Genomic DNA, 19,237 nt, shown 5'->3' with positions numbered 1-19,237 from the left:
AATAGTTTGGCTTAATTTGTGGCAGTATGGTGCATTCTATGGTTTGGTTAAATTGTAAAAATGCGATATAGATTGAGAGCTGATAAACAAAAGTCTAATTGATGTTGAATAATATACAAGTTTATAAAATCAGAGCAGTATCAAAACAATTTTCAGTCTTTTCTTCTCCAGGCTAAACGTACCCAGCCCCCTTGTATTGTAATTTATATAGACTCATGTCAACAACAATCTTACTTCTTTGGAAAATACCACACTGTCCTTTTGGATTCAACACACTATTTTGAAATTGGGTTGTGGTTGACATTACAAATCATTTTTGGCATATATGCTTCACTTGTTTTCCTCCTTAATTGTAGAGTTTCATAAAAATTGTGAATAAAGCACAATGTAACTTATGCATTTAACATATGTTTATATTTGCATAGGTGGTAGAACTCATCGACAAAGAAGATATTGATATTTCTACTAACCAAGTCGCAGAGATAATGTCACTGTTGCAGAAAGAGGAAAAACTTGAAGAAAAAGAGAAAATTAAAGAAAAGACTGAGAAGGAAGCTCTAGAAGTCAAGAATTAATGAATTAGTCTTCAATTTGATTTCAAGGCTGAATGAAGTGGAACATCTTATGTACCTCCTATCTGTGAGATGATGAACATTATTGATCTATAGGTTAATCAGGAAATAATAAGAAGTTGGGTAGGCAGAATGAAACTTTTCCCTGATCAAACATGGGCAATTTATCATTCCAGGAAGATGAGAGCAGTCTTGGTCTTTAAATAATGTATTCCTCCTTGTGGAATTTTGTGTACTCTTTAGTATTCTGTAGCGATTCAGTACATTTTATTGTCCTCAGATCATGATACAAATTAGGAATTTCCTTGCATTGTGCAAGGAATTTGCATTTTTTTGTTAAATAATATTACGTATACTTGGCATGCAGTTTGTCTTCCGTACTTGGCAAAGAGGTGAAATTCTGTGCAGCAAAATTAGCAGTATATAAACCATCCAAAAATATCTTAAATTCCCATTATTATTTTTTAATAAGCTTCAAAAGGGCTTATATAGCAAACACATTAGTTCTGAAAGTGCTGTCATTGTGTTGGCCTAGCGCACCTTCCAGAGTTACACTTTTAGAATTTTAGAAATTTTTAACATGCTCAGATGCTTTAAAAACAACAACAAAACACCACCCCACACTTTGCCAGCTTCTCAACACTAAATAATGTACATTCAGAAAATTAAATATAAGGGGGATTGCAGCAATATCCCACTCAGTTCCTTGCTCTGCTTTATTTTTTCCCATACGTCTGCTACACTCTCTCTGGTCTCCCTCCCATTACAATAGGAAATCCTATCAGACTTTTGTCATTTTTAAAAGCCACAGGGCAACCAGCAATCTCAGCAGCTGCATTTTTCCAGATCCCTACACACCCTCTTCCCTGTGGATCTGAAGGCTACATAAGGGACACATAGGTAGAGAGAGGGGAGGGCCCTGAAAGCTTTTATGCCTTGACTGAAGGCAGTCACCCCAGCCACCCCTCACTCACTTCCTTAAAGATGCCTTTAACCCTAGCAATTAAAAGACTTCTTGATGAAGTAAACTGCATTTTTTTTTTGAATTAAAACGAGGAGGAAAGCAGACTTTTAAACATTTAAACATTTTGAAAGTGCAGCTCTGTATGTGTGTCTTACTTATGTGTAAAGGAAGTGTCCATTTGTGTTGATTATTTTTGTTCATTGGAAATTGTGAAAGTCACATCTCTGTGCGTGGAACGTCAGCACAGATCTGAAATGACTGACCCAGTTAATTAGGAACATGGTACAAAAATAACCTTTTCACTGCATACTTCAGCTTTTCATTTGACCTTTTTTGTTATCACCTCGAGTCACTTAGTAGTAGCAGTTAATTGAGCTGGATATGAACACTGTTTTTGGTAACTCGAGCTTTAAAATATTCATATTGGCTTTTCTTTGTTTTCCAATGGGGCTAAGGATGCTCTGAAGCCAATTTCCCAGGAAGCAATTCATTCTGAAATCAATGACATTTAGTTTGAGTAGCTGGCTTTTTGAGATGTAGTGCAAAGGGCTGCATCTAAAGGATGCCTTTCTGGAGAGGAAAGGAACCTGGATGCAACTCAAAGGACTGCTAAGCTGCGGATTCCTTGTTGTATTGGATTAAACATTCTTTTCTTGTAACCAGTAGTCCAAGGGGAAAAAATATTTGTCACCTTTCATAAATTGCAGTTGTGGTATTTATGGGTGGTATCTATTTTTGACTGTCTGCTGATGGAAGAAGGTTATCCATAAAAAGGCGGGGAGGCAACTCCTGCAAATCTGACCCATTTCTCTGGAGGGAATTTTCAGGGAAGGAGGGAGGGAGGTAGAATTGAACTACTTGGCTTTCCTGTCTAGCCAACTAATTTTCTTCCACCAGTGAATGAACAACATTGGCTATCACCCTGTGGTTCCAGAACTTGAGAAATAAGTTGCATGAAAAAAGTGTTCAGTTCGGGGATTTTTTTCTGTTTAGATGTCAAGATATTCAATAATTTCAGTTCATCATCTGACAGCCCACCTATGTCCAAATTTATTGCCAACGTCCTGTTTCGATCTGTGTCCTTTCAATTCCCATTGATTACAGTTGACTTTATACAGGTACCAAAGATCTTCTGCAAGTGCTTGCTTTCACTTTCGGCAACTTCTCTGTTACAATTCCTTTCAATTTAAATTGCAGGTAGTTTTCTGCCAGGACTGCTGAAGTAATACTTTGCTGCCGTAAAAATCTCGTTTTTTTGTGAATGTCAAGCACAGTGCGGGGGGGGGGGGAAAGCATGTGGTGGAATTTGGATTTGAAATGATACACTTCTGTAGAAAGTTAAAATTCTCACGTTCTGCATAACGGACCATGATGTTTACTGAATTGCTTTTAGTGGCAATGTTCTTGGGGCAGATTGGCAAAAGGGATCAAAGGTGTGTGGTATACATGTGCAATTTGGATTAAAAGAAGAATCATGCAGTGGGTAGCATAGTAGATGGCTGAATATTTACTAAAACAATTGCACTTTATGACCCATGAATTTGTTGTGCCAGCAAAATTTGTTAATAGGGCACTTGTATATTTGTATCTCTGCATTATTGCAGAAGATGTTGGAATCGAATGTCAGGCTGTAGATTTATAATTTAGAATGTGAGTGAGATGTTAAAGCAGCCACACAAAATTTGTTGTCTGCATGCATAATATCAGTAACTTCAGATTGGGAAGGTGTCCACGGTGGACTTCCATATCCTGTTAGTAAAAGACAACAACAATACCCAATAGTGACAGTTTGGCTCCCCTGGTCTTGATTTTGAATGAGCTTCCATCAGACTAGCTAATTTGGGCTTGATTGGGCTTGAATGCAAACTTAATTTGTTTACACTCAGTTCTGTTCTGAGTGAAGACGCTGTTGTACCACTTGAAGGCCCTCCCCACTTTACCCAAAACCAGGCAACAATGGAAACAAAATGAAGTTGGTAGGATCCACTTGAGGCATCAGTTAGACTGTTGATGTGGCTGCAAGAACAGCCTGGATACAAGCATTTATGGGAGGGAGGACCTGTATCACACCTAAATCGTTGCACTCAAGGTGCTGGCACCACAGTGCCAAACATCTATTGGGAGTCTTGGACTGAGTCACAACCCTCCCTCTTGCAATTATGGGGAAGGGGGTAGCTGCAACTGGAAGGGATTGCAGCTGAGGCTGTGCATTGCGAGGTCCACCTGAAGCTCAGAGGGTGTTCAGACTCCTCTTAGGAAAGGCGTGAGTGTTTTCCCACTGGGAAATTTACTTTTACCCCACTTTTAAGGTTCTGTGCCATCCATAATGCCCAGTAATTTCCTCTCTTTAAACAGGACTGGAGGAAAATGAGCTCGCTTTAAGGCATTGTGTACTAGTGGTGGACTGCTGTGCTAAATTTCTGAGAATTCTTAAGAGTTGCAAGTTTTATTTAGAGCTGTACTTTTGAACAACAGGGGGGAAACCGTAGCCAGGACTTTGAGATATTCCTGGGGTGTTCTTTGCCAGTTCTTCTACCATATTTAGACTTAGGATACCAGAAAGGGCATTTGTAGTGCAAGGTGTTTTTGTACCTGTGATTTGATATAGTAGTGTTTGTTTCTTATGAGGTCTGAAAGGTAAAAGGCAAGAGCTATTTATAAAAATAAATAAATGCAAACCCCTTTCTCATGGAAAATTGTAACCCAGGATTCTAATTCAGGGCTGATAAGTGGGAACTTTCAGGTTTCTGTATGAGATTGCTGTTCATCTATGGGTTGCATCCAACTCTGTTTTAGACCCACTGAAATGAATCTACTTAAGTCAGTCCTATGGGTTTCAGTGGGTCTTCTCTGAGCGTGGCTAATGTTGGGTACAATCCCATATCTGGAATAATCATGTGAACATTTTTAGGTTCCAAATATATTTTTCTACAGAAATGAATTTGCCGTGTGCTGCTCTTGGATACAGTCATACGTAGTGATTGGTCCCGGTTGTTCATATTGCACAAATTCTTTGAGGGGAGAGACGAGTCTCAGGTTCACAAAATTGATGAAATTCGTTCCCTCTGATGGTCTTGATTGATCATCATGTTAGGAGTTGGCAAATAATTATCTTCTTCCCACTCAAATTAATTTAGTGATTAGATGGAGTAGCTTAGTTTTCTTGAATAGCCAGGAGTCCGTTTTCCTTCTGTAGTACACATTGTGGTATAAAATGCCTAAGCTGACTCATGAGTATATGGTCCTACGAGGTGGTCAACTGGCAGTGCTTGGACAAGATTAAGCCCCCAAAACCAATTTATCTGGTACCTAGCATTTTAATCAAGAGGAGGTAAATATTTTGTCCACATTCCTTTAAGGAATAAAAAGTTTATTCAAAGTGGAGTTGGGTGGGAGAGAGAGAGGGAGAGTAGATTACCGTATTTTGCGTTCTATAGGACGCACTTTTTCCCCTCCAAAAATGAAGGGGAAATGTGTGTGTGTTCTATGGAGCGAATGCAGGCTCCTTGGCTTCAGTGATAGCAACGCGAAGCCTCCGAAGTGCAGAGGGAGCGCTCCCACCGCGCTCCTGAGGCTTCGGGTTGCCTTCAGTGAAGCCTGGAGAGCGAGAGGGGTCAGTGCACACCGACCCCTCTCGCTCTCCAGGCTTCCAAGGTAGCTGCCTGAAGCCTCCAGAGCGGAGACTTCGGGTGAACGCACAAAACGCACCTTGTTTTAGAGGAGGAGATTCCCCCCCCCTTGTTCTCCCCCTCTAAAACAAGGTGCGTCCTATGGTCAGGTGCCTCCTATAGAGCGAAAAATACGGTACATTTTAATGTTGCTTCTTGGGTGTCACATAGTTCGTGCCATTTAAAAAAATGTAAGCTCTGCCCTGGGAATGCTTATTGGAAGGCGGTATATGCTGCTTCATTATAATTGTATATAATACAAATTCATAAAGCTACCTTATACCAGGCCAGACCATTGGTTCATCTAGGTTATTTTTGCCTACACCAGGGCTAGCCAATGTAGGGCCCTCAATTTGTTTTGGTCTTCATGTTGGCTACCCCAGATCTACTGGGCACCGTCCCATCCTGAAAAATGCACTTCCGCACATAGGACTGCCATACTTTATCTTCTTAAAGCCAGAGTTGTTTGCTAAAATAAGTCATATTTGCGGGAATACTTTAACACCCTTTCTTCATGGAAGGTAGTTCTATGTGCCGATTCCTATTTTACATTTACCTAGCTTGGTAGAGCTTTTACGTCAAGTCACACGAACGTGTGCTTGTTCCTCTGACGTGCTTGAAAGCAGCAACTGGGAAAGGATCGGACTTGCATTTTCAAATAGGATAAAGATATGTGCACTTAATTTTGCACACGCCTCTCCCTTTTAAGATTTGATGGGAAGTGTACACATTTGAGAACTTGTAATCTGGTACAGATATCTAAATGCAGACACTGAATTGACCCAAAGCAAATACCAGTGATCACCTGTAGTCATCCTTCACACTATAGAATGGTGATCAACGTTTCTGCCTTTAGGGAACACTTTCCCTAAACCACCAACATTGATCTTTATATTGAGGGATCCGTGACAAGTTTCAGAGAAGTCCTAGAGTTCCCTGGGACATGGTTTGAAAATGCCATGAGATGGAACTGAACGAAGGAACAGATGCCACAGAAACAGCCAATGTGTCTCTTTCCCCTTGTGCTTTTAAAATTCTAGGGTTAGGAGTAAGAGAAGAGAAACATCTTGCCACTTGATTCAGTGAACATGCACACACAAAATTTGGCTTCAAAGGTCTTGAGGAGCTGATTTCTCCTAGTTTTTCCAAATTGTTTACTGTTAAACTGAGAACGAGGGTGGCAGAGCAAACCGTCAGTCTTGCATTTCATATCAGGATGGCTTAAGCAATGCCTATGTAGGTGCTGGCTTGTATATCATCTTTGAGGGACCGTTTGAGTAAGGTTCCAACTCTTATTACTTCCGTTATAGCTTGGTGTATGTCTTGGGATTGCCTAATACATATTTTCTTAAAACCATAGCTATTGACAAGCAATGCAAGTTTCAGCCGGCGGTGATGTGTACATAGAGGTCCTTGTGTGGTTAAAAAGGAAATACTGGCCTTGCTTTGGAAAGTATACTGCACTCCATTGTGTGTGATACTGACACAGACACACACAACTTGCAAAAATCCCCCAAAGACTTTATTCTGATGCATGCAAATCCGTAAGTAGATGCCTGGAAAAGCATAGTTTTCTCTAAATAGTAGATGCTCATGTCCTGTTAAAAGAGTATTCTGGAAAGCAAAGTAGCGTGGCAAAACAGGCTAGCAGGCAGGCATCACTAGAGCTGGGAAGGCCTGGAAAAAACCTGGAAAAATTGGGGGAAAAGCCCAGGTTTTCCAACGGCTTTGAAAAAAACCCATTTTTCCAGTTTTTTTCCAGGCCTTCCCATTTCTAGGTACCGCACTAGCATATAAGGATTTCACATTAATCATGAGAATTGCCCTGTTGTTTTTTCTAGAATGCAGATATACTGTCTCTGGAAAAGAGACTTGTGCCACCATGATGCAAGATACATGTGTAATTAAATCTAAATGTGCAATGCTAGTGATGTTTTTGTGCTTTGATGTGTATAAAAGAACTTTTCTACCTTTTTACGGTTAAATTATTACACGAAGCCCAGACATTATTAAATAAAAGTATACTTATTCCACCTTTAAATGTTGGATTATTTATTAACAAAAGAACAAGTCTGTCAATACTTGTCAATCACTGCAAACAGAATACATTGCTTGCTTCTTAATGTGCAGCAAAATAAAACTGGTTAAAGTTTTTGATGTACGCATTTTGCTTTTTTTTAAAAAAAATAATGTTAATTTTATTTCATGCCATCTTCCCTAAATGATCTGGACAATTTTGCTGATCACGTGGAATGCTTCAGGGTGGTAAAAATGAAAGATTGTGAGGAGCTGCAAAAGGAATTTCAAAAACTAGATGAATGAGCATAAAAATGGCAAATACCTCGGTTTACGAACTTAATCTGTTCCGGAAGTCTGTTCTTAAACCGAAGTCGTTCTTAAACCGAGGTGCACTTTCCCTAATGAGGCCTCCCGCTGCCAGTGCCCTTCCAGCGTTCGGATTCCATTCTTAGACCAAGGTAAAGTTCTCAAACCAAGACACTTACCGGTTTTGCGGAGTTTGTAAACCAAATTGTTCTTAAACTGGACTGTTCTTAAACCGAGGTACCACTGTATGGTTCTTTGTAACCAAGTGTAAAGTATTGCACATGTTGGGGAATACAGTCGTACCTTGGATCCAAAATGCCTTGCGAGTTGAACGTTTTGGCTCCCAAAAACTGCAAACCCAGAAGTCAGTGTTCTGGTTTGCAAACGTTCTTTGGAACCCAAACGTCCAACGCAACTTCTGCGGCTTCCAATTGGCTGCAGAAGCTCCCAGTAGCCAATTGGAAGCCACGCCTTGATTTCCGAACGTTTTGGAAGTCAAATGGACTCCCGGAACGGATTCTATTTGACTTCCGAGGTACGAATGTAACTTCATATGTTTGTATATAGGCTCTAAACTTGGAATGACTGACCAACAACAACAACAACAACAACAACAACAACAAATTGATTTATACCCCACCCTCACCAGCCAGAGCTGGGCCCAGGGTGGCTAACACCAGTAAAATTACAATAAAAACATAATAGGATTTCCCCCCCCAAAATACAGGTTAAAATGCAGCCTCATTTTAAAAGTAGCCCATAGACCAAAACCATAAGGGGAGGGAAACATAAGGGTCAGACTGAGTCCAAACCAAAGGCCAGGCAGAACAGCTCTGTCTTGCAGGCCCTGCAGAAAGATGTCAAGTCCCGCAGGGCCCTAGTCTCTTGTGACAGAGCGACTGAAGGGGGGCGCACGCTAGGATGCCAGGGGTGGAAAGGGCCAGGAATGGCTGGAGCCCTGAACATCACTCTGACCTCGATGCACTAGGCTACATTCCTCCACGTGTTTCCATCTCTCCATGCAGATGCATCTTAGCCAGCCAAATGCATTAGAAGAGGGGGCAAGGTCTCTCTCTGGCCTTTAAGGGCCATATTTGGCCCCTGGGCTAAAGGTTCTGTCCCCCTGCTCTAGAAAAAGTTGCTAGTGGCAGTTTCAGGTGCAATACTCCTAAATCTGTATGGTAAAGGGCCCCTGACCGTTAAGTCCAGTCGCGAACGACTCTGGGGTTGCGGCGCTCATCTCACTTTACTGGCCGAGGGAGCCGGCGTTTGTCCGCAGACAGTTTTTCCGGGTCATGTGACCAGCATGACTAAGCCGCTTCTGGTGAAACCGGAGCAGCGCACGGAAACACCATTTACCTTCCCGCCGGAGTGGTACCTATTTATCTACTTGCACTTTGACATGCTTTCGAACTGCTAGGTTGGCAGGAGCAGGGACCGAGCAATGGGAGCTCAACCCATTGCGGGGATTTGAACTGCCGACCTTCCGATCAGCAAGCCCTAGGCTCTGTGGTTTAGACCATAGCACCACCCGCTGTAAAGGGGGAATCAAACATACCATGTGGCAAGAACTTCCTGTATAAAATTCAAAATTATTGATTTATGGATCAGTCCAAGACTCCAAACAGTCCCTACCCTAGCGCTCTGCTGCAGGCACCAAAACATTTTGATTTTCTTTTGATTCCCCCACCTCCTTATTTGTTTTTTAGGACTGACATTCTGTCGTCTAGTTCAGTGTTTCCCAACCGGTGTTCCGCGGCACACTAGTGTGCCGCCGGACGTTGCCTAGTGTGCCGTGGGAGGGAGGCGGGTGAGTCGGGCTAATCCTCCGACGAGCTCCACCTCCAGACCCATTGCTCAAATCCTTTAACCCAGGAGGGCGGGGAGAAAGGGTGGGAAAAAAGAAGGGGAAGAGAAAATATTTTTTTAAAAAAAGGAAAGAGAGGGGAAAAAGCGAGGGATGGAGGAAGGGGAATAAACAGAAGGGGAGGACAATGAAGAGGGGCGGGGCTTGGCAGGCAGCAGATAACTGGGGAGGGGGCGCGGCTGGCGGCGGCTCAAGGCAGGAAGGGAGGAGCTGCCTCGCGGAGAGTCTTGGGCTGCAGAGATTTCCCGTTCAGGAGCGCGGGAGGCCACGCCGTGGATGGGAATCTCCTCCTCCTCTTCCTCCTCCTCCTCCAGGAGAGAGGGTGGTCCGCCCCACCGAGTCGGGCGTGCTCAAGCGTGGGAGCCTATAGTTAGAGCTCAGCTCCTTTTCTTGCCTTCCCCGCCCCCCCCCACGGAGCACATTTTCCTCGCCCCCCCCAACCCCCGCATGTAGAATAGAAGCCCTCCAGCCTCCACGGTGCATAAACTCTCCCCTCTGCAACGAAGCGCTTTGTTGCATATCTTTGGTGAGGTTTTTAGGCAGTCTTGGTGCACCTTAAATCAGCGCTAATTGCGCCTGGACGCAGTATTTACTTCCGAGTAGGCCCCCTCCCCCCCCCCCCCCCGGTAGCACCTGACGTTGCTATTCGTATCATCAGGTTTGTTTGTTGATAATTTAATTGTTTTAAAAGCATCATGCTAAAGAGCTCTCTCCCACCCCCAGACCCTTGGGCAAAACAGAAACACACACATACACAAACACAGAGATTGAGCCCTGCAGGTTTTATGAAATGAATGGATTCTGAATGCCTGTTTCAGTGGCTTGTCCGCCTTAGGCTGCTGGGCCAGACACCTGTTACACGGTGCAGTCCGTAAGCTGTGAGCGCTGCTACCTGCCGCCGAGACCACGTAACGACAGTCTTGAAAGACCTACATTGGCTCCCAGTACCTTTCCGAGCACAATTCAAAGTGTTGGTGCTGACCTTTAAAGCCCTAAGCGGTTTCGGTCCAGTATACCTGAAGTAGCGTCTCCGCCACCATCGTTCAGCCCAGACACTGAGATCCAGTGCCAAGGGCCTTCTGGCAATTCCCTCACTGTGAAAAGTGAGGTTACAGGGAACCAGGCAGAGGGCCTTCTCAGTAGTGGCGCCCGCCCTGTGGAATGCCCTCCCATCAGACATCAAAGAGATAACCATTACCTTCTATGCTGTTACTATTTTTTTATTTTTTTTTACATAAGTAAAAAGTGACCTTTCCCCATCTGGCATGGTGGTGTGCCTCGAGATTTTTTTCATGAAACAAGTGTGCCTTTGCCCAAAAAAGGTTGGGAAACACTGGTCTAGTTCTTCTGTACAGGTTAGCTTTTGCTTGAAGCTGATACATCTGGACGGATTTCTTACCTTCACTAGATGGCACTGCAGTGCTTTAGGAGTTGAATGAACAGACGTTGCATTTATAGTGTATGACACACAAAACAAATGTAATGGAAGCAACATTTACCACTCTCTTGAGTTGCTTGCCAAGAGATTTACACAAATAGGCTGCTCAAACGCTGATACAGGCAACTTTCAGAGCAGCGGTGTCCTTGTTCTTTGACGCCATTTTTTTCACAGGAACCAACTTTGTCAGAAACAGCTGTTAAGAAATTGTGGGACGCTGGTGAGACACCCTTGATGAAACTCGCTTTCTTTATTGTGTCATCCTGTTCTGGGGTGGCTTGAGATGAAGGGTGGGTTAAAACTATTTTAAATTTTAAAAATGGAAATAAACCTCTTGCCAACTTGGGACTCCTGAAGGACTGGGCCTCTGTTGGTTAAATACTTTGCTGTGCTGATCTCTGGATTTTCCAGGAACAGACGGAGTCTCAGCAACTAACCATTTCAATTCCTGGGCACATCCACTTTTATATCACTGTGTGGTAGATGTAAATCTCATTTGAGTGTCAGAGCTACAACGCCTCTTTAAAAGCCACGATGAGTTGTACCAGCATCAAGAGCCTGAAAATACCAATCTTGAATTTTCTGTTTAAATTATCTTCCCCCTCCCCTTTCGTAAAAATGCATACCAAACATAACCATATTTCTTAATTAGAATGTAGGCTGTTTTTGTGTCAGATGAACTCAGAGTAGGTTGCAATCCAGAATGCAAAATAAACTCTTCAATTACCCAATCTAATAATCAATCAATCAATCAATCAATCAATCAATCAACCAATCAACCAACCAACCAACTTCAGCATCCCCAAAGCAACTGTACCAATTGCCCCCTGCCCCCACTGCTTGAGTGAATTGTGTGTTGCTGGATTTTGCAACAAGATTTTCAGGCATCCAGGTTGCAGCTTTATTTTTATATTGTTTTAAGATCCACAGACCATACGGCCAATGTTCTCTGCCATTTTTCTTTTTTTTAAGGCGATTCTACTTAATATGCTTGTCAAATTTAGTGATGCAGCCTTCCACTCAGTGATACTTGCTGCTTCAATCAAAGCTATTTATAGATTAAAATGAGCATGTCTGATTCATCTCACAGAAATTGCCTACCCATTTTGTTTTATAACTTTCCTTCCAGGAGGGCTAGAATATTTTAAAAACAAACAAGCCATAAATGAAAGCCCCGAGTGTGGGCTCCCTTGCAGGCTGGGCTTGGTTGCAATTGCATCATTATAATCCATTCACTCATCCATCCAGACTGTTTGCACTTTTAAAGGTTCCAACATTAAAAAAGAAAGGAAAGGAAATCACATATGAAATAATATCCAAATTAGAGCAGGTGCTCCTGTCTTTAATATAAACTTAGGCTTTTCCAACCCTCTCGGGCTCAGGTAAGACATGTATACTAGAGATACGTCTTATTGTGGAACCCCACCTGTATGTACAAATAGCAACATCTCTTTTCTTGATATTGATCATGGGTAGGCAAACTAAGGCCCGAGGGCAGGATCCGGTCCAACTGCCTTCTAAATCCGGCCCGCAGACGGTCCGGGTTCTTAGCTGTCAACTTACAGATTTGAAAATAAGGGACCAGCAGCCTCGAAAATAAGGGATCAGCAGCCAAAATAAGGGAGTTTCCAAGCACAGGTGTGTTCAACTTCTGAGCCCCTCTGAGCCAAAGGCAGAAAGCCCAGCCAGCAGCCAAACGAAGCCTCAAGCTGTGGTTCCCACAGCACAGCAACCCGGCAAAGGGGATGCAGCAAGGAAAACCACTGTCACCTCTCCACTGGGAAGTGCTGAGCAAAGGCGAGTCCCCAGGCAACGCGGCCAATTTGATCGGCACAAGGCATGCAAGCTCCACCCCCCAGTCGTTCTTAGACTCCTTATTGGGTGAGCAATGCAGCCAAGCAACACAGTTGGAGCCTCCCTCCTCCCTGGCCGGCAGGGAGGGAGGGAGAGGAGCTGCTTCCTTTGAAACCCGGGAAATTTAAGGGACATCATCAATAAGGGACATCAGCGGGACACAGCGCTGGGATAAGGGAGTTTCCCACCAAATAAAGGATAGTTGACAACTATGGTTCTTACATGAGTAGAATGTGTCCTTTTATTTAAAATGCATCTCTGGGTTATTTGTGGGGCATAGAAATTTGTTTTTTCTTTTCTTTTTTTAAAATTATAGTCTGGCACCCCACAAGATCTGAGGGACAGTGGACCGGCCCCCTGCTGAAAAAGTTTGCAGACGCCTGATATAGATATTGATACGGCCAAAATAGTCCATTCACAAGAGTGAGACTCGAGGGCCGTGAGGTGTGCAGAAGTACAAAAATATTTTTTTGGGGGATGGGACCAATGGGGAATAAACTCCAGAACAGCCTGATGGAATTTGAACAAGCCCAGTGGGCATGGAGTGCCAACTGATATTTGGAGGGGGGAAAGGGGGCAGAAAACCGGGGAGGGGGGGGAATTGAATGGCGAATCCTTGGAGACGTAGCGTGCTGTGGATATTACGGCAGGCTTTTTTAATCACCAACTCCACCTGTATTTCTATTTGGATTCAATCCACAGTGGAAGTTTGGTTTAAATTTTAATGTACTTGAGGTTCCAGATGGCTTTTAATAATGCCAACGTCGTGTAAGTATGCTGGGGGTAAAAACCTGGAAGGTATTTCTTCTGTTGCCTGATTTCTCTTTTAATAATCTCTACAGCTTGATGAATCTGCCTTATCCCACCTTCAGGTATAAACAGGTCCCTCAAGAAGCACTTGAAATGACAGAACTGAATATTCAACAGAAGCTGGACTGCCCCACTGTGTTTCTGATGCTCCGAATAATGTTTTTAAGCATCTTGGTCTGTCACTGCTGATTCCGCGATAGCTCATTCATGGGCCAAGAAAAATTAGCTTTCTGAAGACACCCCATGAGGGCAGACTATTGAAAAAGCGCAATGGCATTTTGTCATTCCTGAACATCTTTGTCATATTACGGTCAGAACATAAATCTTCAAGGTGGTAATTGCTTTGTCATACAGTGGTGCCTCGCAAGACGAAATTAATTCGTTCCGCGAGTTGCTTCGTCTTGTGATTTTTTCGTCTTGCGGAGCGCAGATTCCCCGGGTATTAACGGCTTTAAGAAAAAGGAAGCAAACCCGCAAGACGTTTTCGTCTTGCGAAGCAAGCCCATAGGGAAATTCGTCTTGCGAAGCACCTCGAAAAACGGAAAACCCTTTCGTCTAGCGAGTTTTTCGTCTTGCGAGGCATTCGTCTTGCGGGGCACCACTGTATTCCTTTTAATTATGTAATGAGCTTTTTGCTCACTTCACAAACAATATTATCATTATCATTATGGACTGACTGAGTGATTGAATTTATATACTGCCCTATACCCGGAGGTCTCAGGGCGGTACACATAAAAAGATCACAGTATATATAATAAAACTGTCACATTTTAAAAGGGTATGGGATGTTGATCAGGTCAGCCAGTACCAGTATATGGTATGCTATATTATTATATTATATTATATTATATTATATTATATTATATTATATTATATTATATTATATTATATTATATTATTATATTGTATTGTATTATATTGTATTATATTATATTTTTTAATTATTTCCCATTCCACCAGTTTGCTCCAGCTCTCTGAACAGTTTTGTCGTCATCATCATCATTATTTATTACTTTCATCAGTCACTTTTTCTTGCCAAAGGCAACTCAGGGTGAACTACAACCTATTTTGACAATTTATGTCAAAAGAAGAAGAAGAAGTATACAAGCTTAAGGACCATGCTTGGTTTGAGTACCCAGTCTACTAGTATTTATATCTGATACCGTGTTTTATTTTGCAAATTGCTTTGAAACTTCTGTGCCAAATTAATTGTGAATCTAATATTTATCTGAAACAGTTATTCTGTAAAGAACTGGATAAACAAAGTTCTCCCATAGGAAAGAGGCCCGGCTACTTGAGGGATAAATGTTTAAATGGGGATCTTCAGTGAGATGTTCTGCAAACAGCACAGACCTTCTTTTTCTTATACCTGCAACTGCTTCTTTCCCAAGCTAAACAACCGAAAAAAGTGCTTCTCCACCTCGCTTTAAACACGAGGCGCAAGTGAATGCTGAAATGAAAACAGGACAGGACCTGTTAAACCTCTGTTAACGGAAAAATCTGAGGGCTCCCTTGGACAAAAACAAAGACACCAACCAGGATAACTTGGAGCAAAACAGCAGCCTGTAGGCTTGGCCTTTATTGATCTGTTGCAACAGGGTGCTCCCCTCACCTGCAGGAGAGAGGAGGGACCCAGAAAAATGGCGTGCAAGGCCTTATAAAGACTTTTGAAATTGCCACCCTGTAGATCAAGACCACCCCCAGAAACGTCATACATACATCACAGAAGGGGTGTAACCTAAGACCACCCCTCAGATACATCACACCTACATCACAGAAATTTGAATATTGTTTTTCTCCTGTTGTTGTTTATCTCCTGTCTGGCAGGTTACTTGATTGGATTGCCTGGGGAGCCTGGCTAGTCTTTTGTAGTGATAAATAGTTCCTGGGCCAGGTCACAGGCTCACACCCTATTCAAACACAGACATACCCTTAAGACAGGATTTGTGAAGGAAAAGACAATGGGGAGGCTTTTCCAGTTTGACCTTGCAGAGAAAACATTTGCTCAGTTTAGGAATCAAAATGGTTCCAGGTTGGCCTTACCTGGAGTACTGTGTCCAGTTCTGGGCACCACAGTTCAAGAAGGACACTGACAAACTGGAACGTGTCCAGAGGAGGGCAACCAAAATGGTCAAAGGCCTGGAAACGATGCCTTATGAGGAACGGCTAAGGGAGCTGGGCATGTTTAGCCTGGAGAAGAGGAGGTTAAGGGGTGATAGGATAGCCATGTTCAAATATATAAAAGGATGTCACATAGAGGAGGAAGAAAGGTTGTTTTCTGCTGCTCCAGAGAAGCCGACATGGAGCAATGGTTCCAAACTACAAGAAAGAAGATTCCACCTAAACATTAGGAAGAACTTCCTGACAGTAAGAGCTGTTTGACAGTGGAATTTGCTGCCAAGGAGTGTGGTGGAGTCTCCTTCTTTGGAGGTCTTTAAGCAGAGGCTTGACAACCATATGTCAGGAGTGCTCTGATGGTGTTTCCTGCTTGGCAGGGGGTTGGACTCGATGGCCCTTGTGGTCTCTTCCAACTCTTCTATGATTCTATGATTCCTGTGCTGATCTATGTATGTGCTTGGTTGGTACACTTATGAACATTGCCATAGATCTAAGACCATAAAATTCCTATCACACCTCAGAGAATGCGACCATGTGAAGTTTCTACATACGCGTTTGTGTTGTGTGGTGGCTAAAAGAGAGAAGAAGTTTGTTAAGCATTACTCACCCTGCTCTTGGGTGAATGTGCCCCAGGTCAAACATCAGAATGTAAACCTGAAGTAAATGTTTGCTGATGGTTTTTTAAGAACCAGCTATCAAGCTGGGAGGAACGCAGGTTTCTGCTTGTTGCCATCTAACTCTTCAGGTCTTATGTGTACATGTGCGGCAGGCCCTATTTTTAACTATTCTGAACCCCCGGGCGGTTTGATCCTGTCATTAGGCAAAGGTTCAAAGGGCGGGATTTTTTTTCATGTGTTCTGGTTCTGCCTCCCCAAATATTTGATCCCTCAAAATAGCTGGGTGCGGACTCTGATATTTCTGCAGTGCATGTGTGGCAAGAAACAACAGGCCTTTAACATTTTAATGTTGGCGTTGCTTTTCATCAGAATTTCAGAAAGTTGCTGACATGCACACACCCTGCATGTGTTATGTTCATACATGTCCTAATTAAAACAAAACAAAACAAAGGTTTCCACAGCAGGAGGGTCCTTTTAAGGCAGTATTTATCATAGAGAATCCTGATGCAAGTTAAAATATCATCGACTGCAATGGAGTCTTTAACATACCTTTCAAAGTATTTCCTATATAATAAAGATGGCCTGGATGAGTTAGCAGTGAACAACTTGTGGGTTTTCAAGGGTATGTTTGGCAAATTGCCTGTGTACCCAAGCCATTCTCTTTATTTGGGTATTTGCAAGGCCTTTTCAGAGGTTCCTTTGGCAGGGTGGTCTAAATGAGTCCAGCTCCGTCTTCAATTTCAATTTTTTTTTATATTGAAGATTTTCTTGTTTTACAGAAGTATGTGTAATGTCTCTCGTATTTTTTCCATGTAACATTTTTACAAATCAGTTTCATTTGTTGAGACATTGGGGGTGGGGAGGGGTGGGGGGGGAAAGATGGGGGGTGGAGTCGGGTGGCGATGTTTCTATTTTGCTTAATGTATGTAGGGTTTGGTGTCAGCGTTGCTTGTGCTGTTCACTTGTGTTCCTTTGGTGGTTGAGAGAGGTTGGGGTTGACCTAGGGTGTGGTTGTTTGTTTGTGATTGGCTGTGGTGATCTTTGCTTTCTCGTGTGAGTGGGGTGGGTGGGTGTTTTGGATCAGGTTAGCCATATTGATTTGTATGCTGTTGGTGGGTTTTTGTCGTTGTCTTGTTGATAAAGGGGAGCCATACCGGGGTAAAGGCGTCTTCTTCTGTTTGTCCCCGTGTCAGTTTCAGTTTATTGGTTGATTTTTCTAGTAGGGCTGTTTCCCATACTATTTGGTACCATTGGTCCATGCTTACTCCTGACAGGTCTCTCCAGTGTCTGGTTATGGTGTTTCTGGCTGCTGAAAGTAGGTGGGTTATGAGTTCTTTGTGAGGTAAATGGGCATTGTTGTCTTGGAAGATGTTTAGTAGGGCCAGTCTAGCTCCATCTTGCACTGCCCACAAGTTGCTTATCCCAGCAAATTCGTGGCACATCTCAGTAATGGACAGGATGATAGCCAACAAACTGAAAGTCGATCTAGATAAGACTGAGATACTGTTTGTGGGTGGTTCCTCTGTTACACGTGTGTTCTGGACAGGAGCGTGTGCACAGCTTGTGGGTGGGGACAAAATGAGAAGGTGCTATGTCCCCATGCCCAACTAGGCCTTGTTTACTAGGGTCACACGGTGGTGGCTTCTGGTGAAATTTCATGAGATCTCATGGAACTCTTGGAAGATCTCACAAGATCTCGCTGGAAGCACCCACTTCTCATTGTCCTTGCTTCTCTGATGGTGGTACTCTTGGATTCAACATGTTTTCCCGTATATTCCAGGGTGTCTGAAACCAAGACAAGCATTTTGGTTTGGTATTAGCAGCCTAAACCCTTTGGCTAAAGTACAATTTTGAAAATTGCTTTAAACACTGGTGTTTATTGAGGTGTGAAATTATGTTTAGCAGACCTCTGTTTGGGCTAATGTGCTATTGGAAGCCAAAATACTTTCGTCTAAAATGTTTAATGCTCTGCGAGCCATGCTTATAGGAGTCCAGAAGAGTTCTTTCCTGCTAATCCCTTGGAATTCCACCCTAAACCAACTACAAGCTGATGAGCAGAGTGGTCTTTCCCTCTTTGTTCTTGAAAAGCTGGGGGGAAATACTGCTGAGCTCACCGCATATTCTGTTGGTCTGAGCTGAATCGACTTGTTATTTCTATTTCCACTTGAGCTGTCTTCCCACACTGTCAAACTTGCAAGATGGTCAAATAGCCTAAAGCTATTTCAAAGGACTTTACCCTAGAAAAGGTATTTGTCACACTCATTAATATCCCCCAAAGACTAGGCTGGAGCTACCCAAATGTTTTCGGCCACAGCAGAGTCTGACACTGCGTACACAGGCATAGTTAGGACAATGTTTTCAGAAGGCTGCATGTTTGATCAACACAGGCCCAGTTTGCATTTTGTAGCAACGGAGGCTACTCTTCATTGGAAGTGGCTTCCAACATAGGTCAGCTGAGTTTTTTTCTGCAGAGCCAGCTTGCCCATGAATCAAAGTAAGGCAGTATCCACATGGTGGCAGCCTCTGGACCAGTGGCGTAGCGTGGGGGTGCAGGGGGGCCCGGCCGCACCGGGCGCAACATCTGGGGGGGTGGGCGCTCGCCGCCTCTGGAGTCGCTGAAGAGCCTCGGGCGCAGGCTGTAGCAGATCCCCATGTCTCGCGGAACTGACGAGCTGTGTGCGCGTCCGGGCTGAAGGCGTCCGGCAGGCAGCGGCTCTCAGCGCTCGCCGCAGTCCCCGCGCGTCAGGGCCGCGGAGGGCGGCCAGGCAGCCCCTCCTCACAGCCCCGCCGCCGCCGCCGCTGCAGCTGCTGGGCCATGTTGCATTTTCCTCACCTCTCTGCCCTCCTCTTCCTCCGGGCAAGCGGCGTCGTTTGGGCGGCAGCGCCAGCGGCAACTCGCCTCAGATCACCTGACACGGACCCATGGCTACCTTACCCTAAATACCCCAGCCCAGGCAGCAGCAAGAAGAAGCTGGCAGCGACGGCAGGTTAGGGGTTAGCGGCG

At 43.7% G+C, this 19,237-nt stretch overlaps 1 protein-coding gene across 4 annotated transcripts in view; it reads left to right on the top strand.

Annotated features, from left to right (window-relative positions):
- The window catches only part of LETM1 (leucine zipper and EF-hand containing transmembrane protein 1), a 31,533-nt gene extending 24,288 nt beyond the window's left edge, over window positions 1-7,245 (top strand). For all 4 annotated transcript variants that reach the window (XM_081864282.1, XM_081864280.1, XM_081864281.1 and 1 more), the window contains one exon: window positions 426-7,245. In XM_081864282.1, the coding sequence (XP_081720408.1) occupies window positions 426-575 (150 nt within the window). In that variant the 3' untranslated portion in view covers window positions 576-7,245. The remainder of the gene's footprint in view (window positions 1-425) is intronic.
- The last annotated feature ends 11,992 nt before the right edge of the window (window positions 7,246-19,237 follow it).

The sequence above is a fragment of the Podarcis erhardii genome (assembly GCF_964252035.2).
Source record: "Podarcis erhardii genome assembly, chromosome: 5".
In the NCBI taxonomy this organism is placed as follows: domain Eukaryota; kingdom Metazoa; phylum Chordata; class Lepidosauria; order Squamata; family Lacertidae; genus Podarcis; species Podarcis erhardii.
Note: the sequence above shows the minus strand (reverse complement) of the source record. Positions and strands in the feature narration are given on the sequence as shown.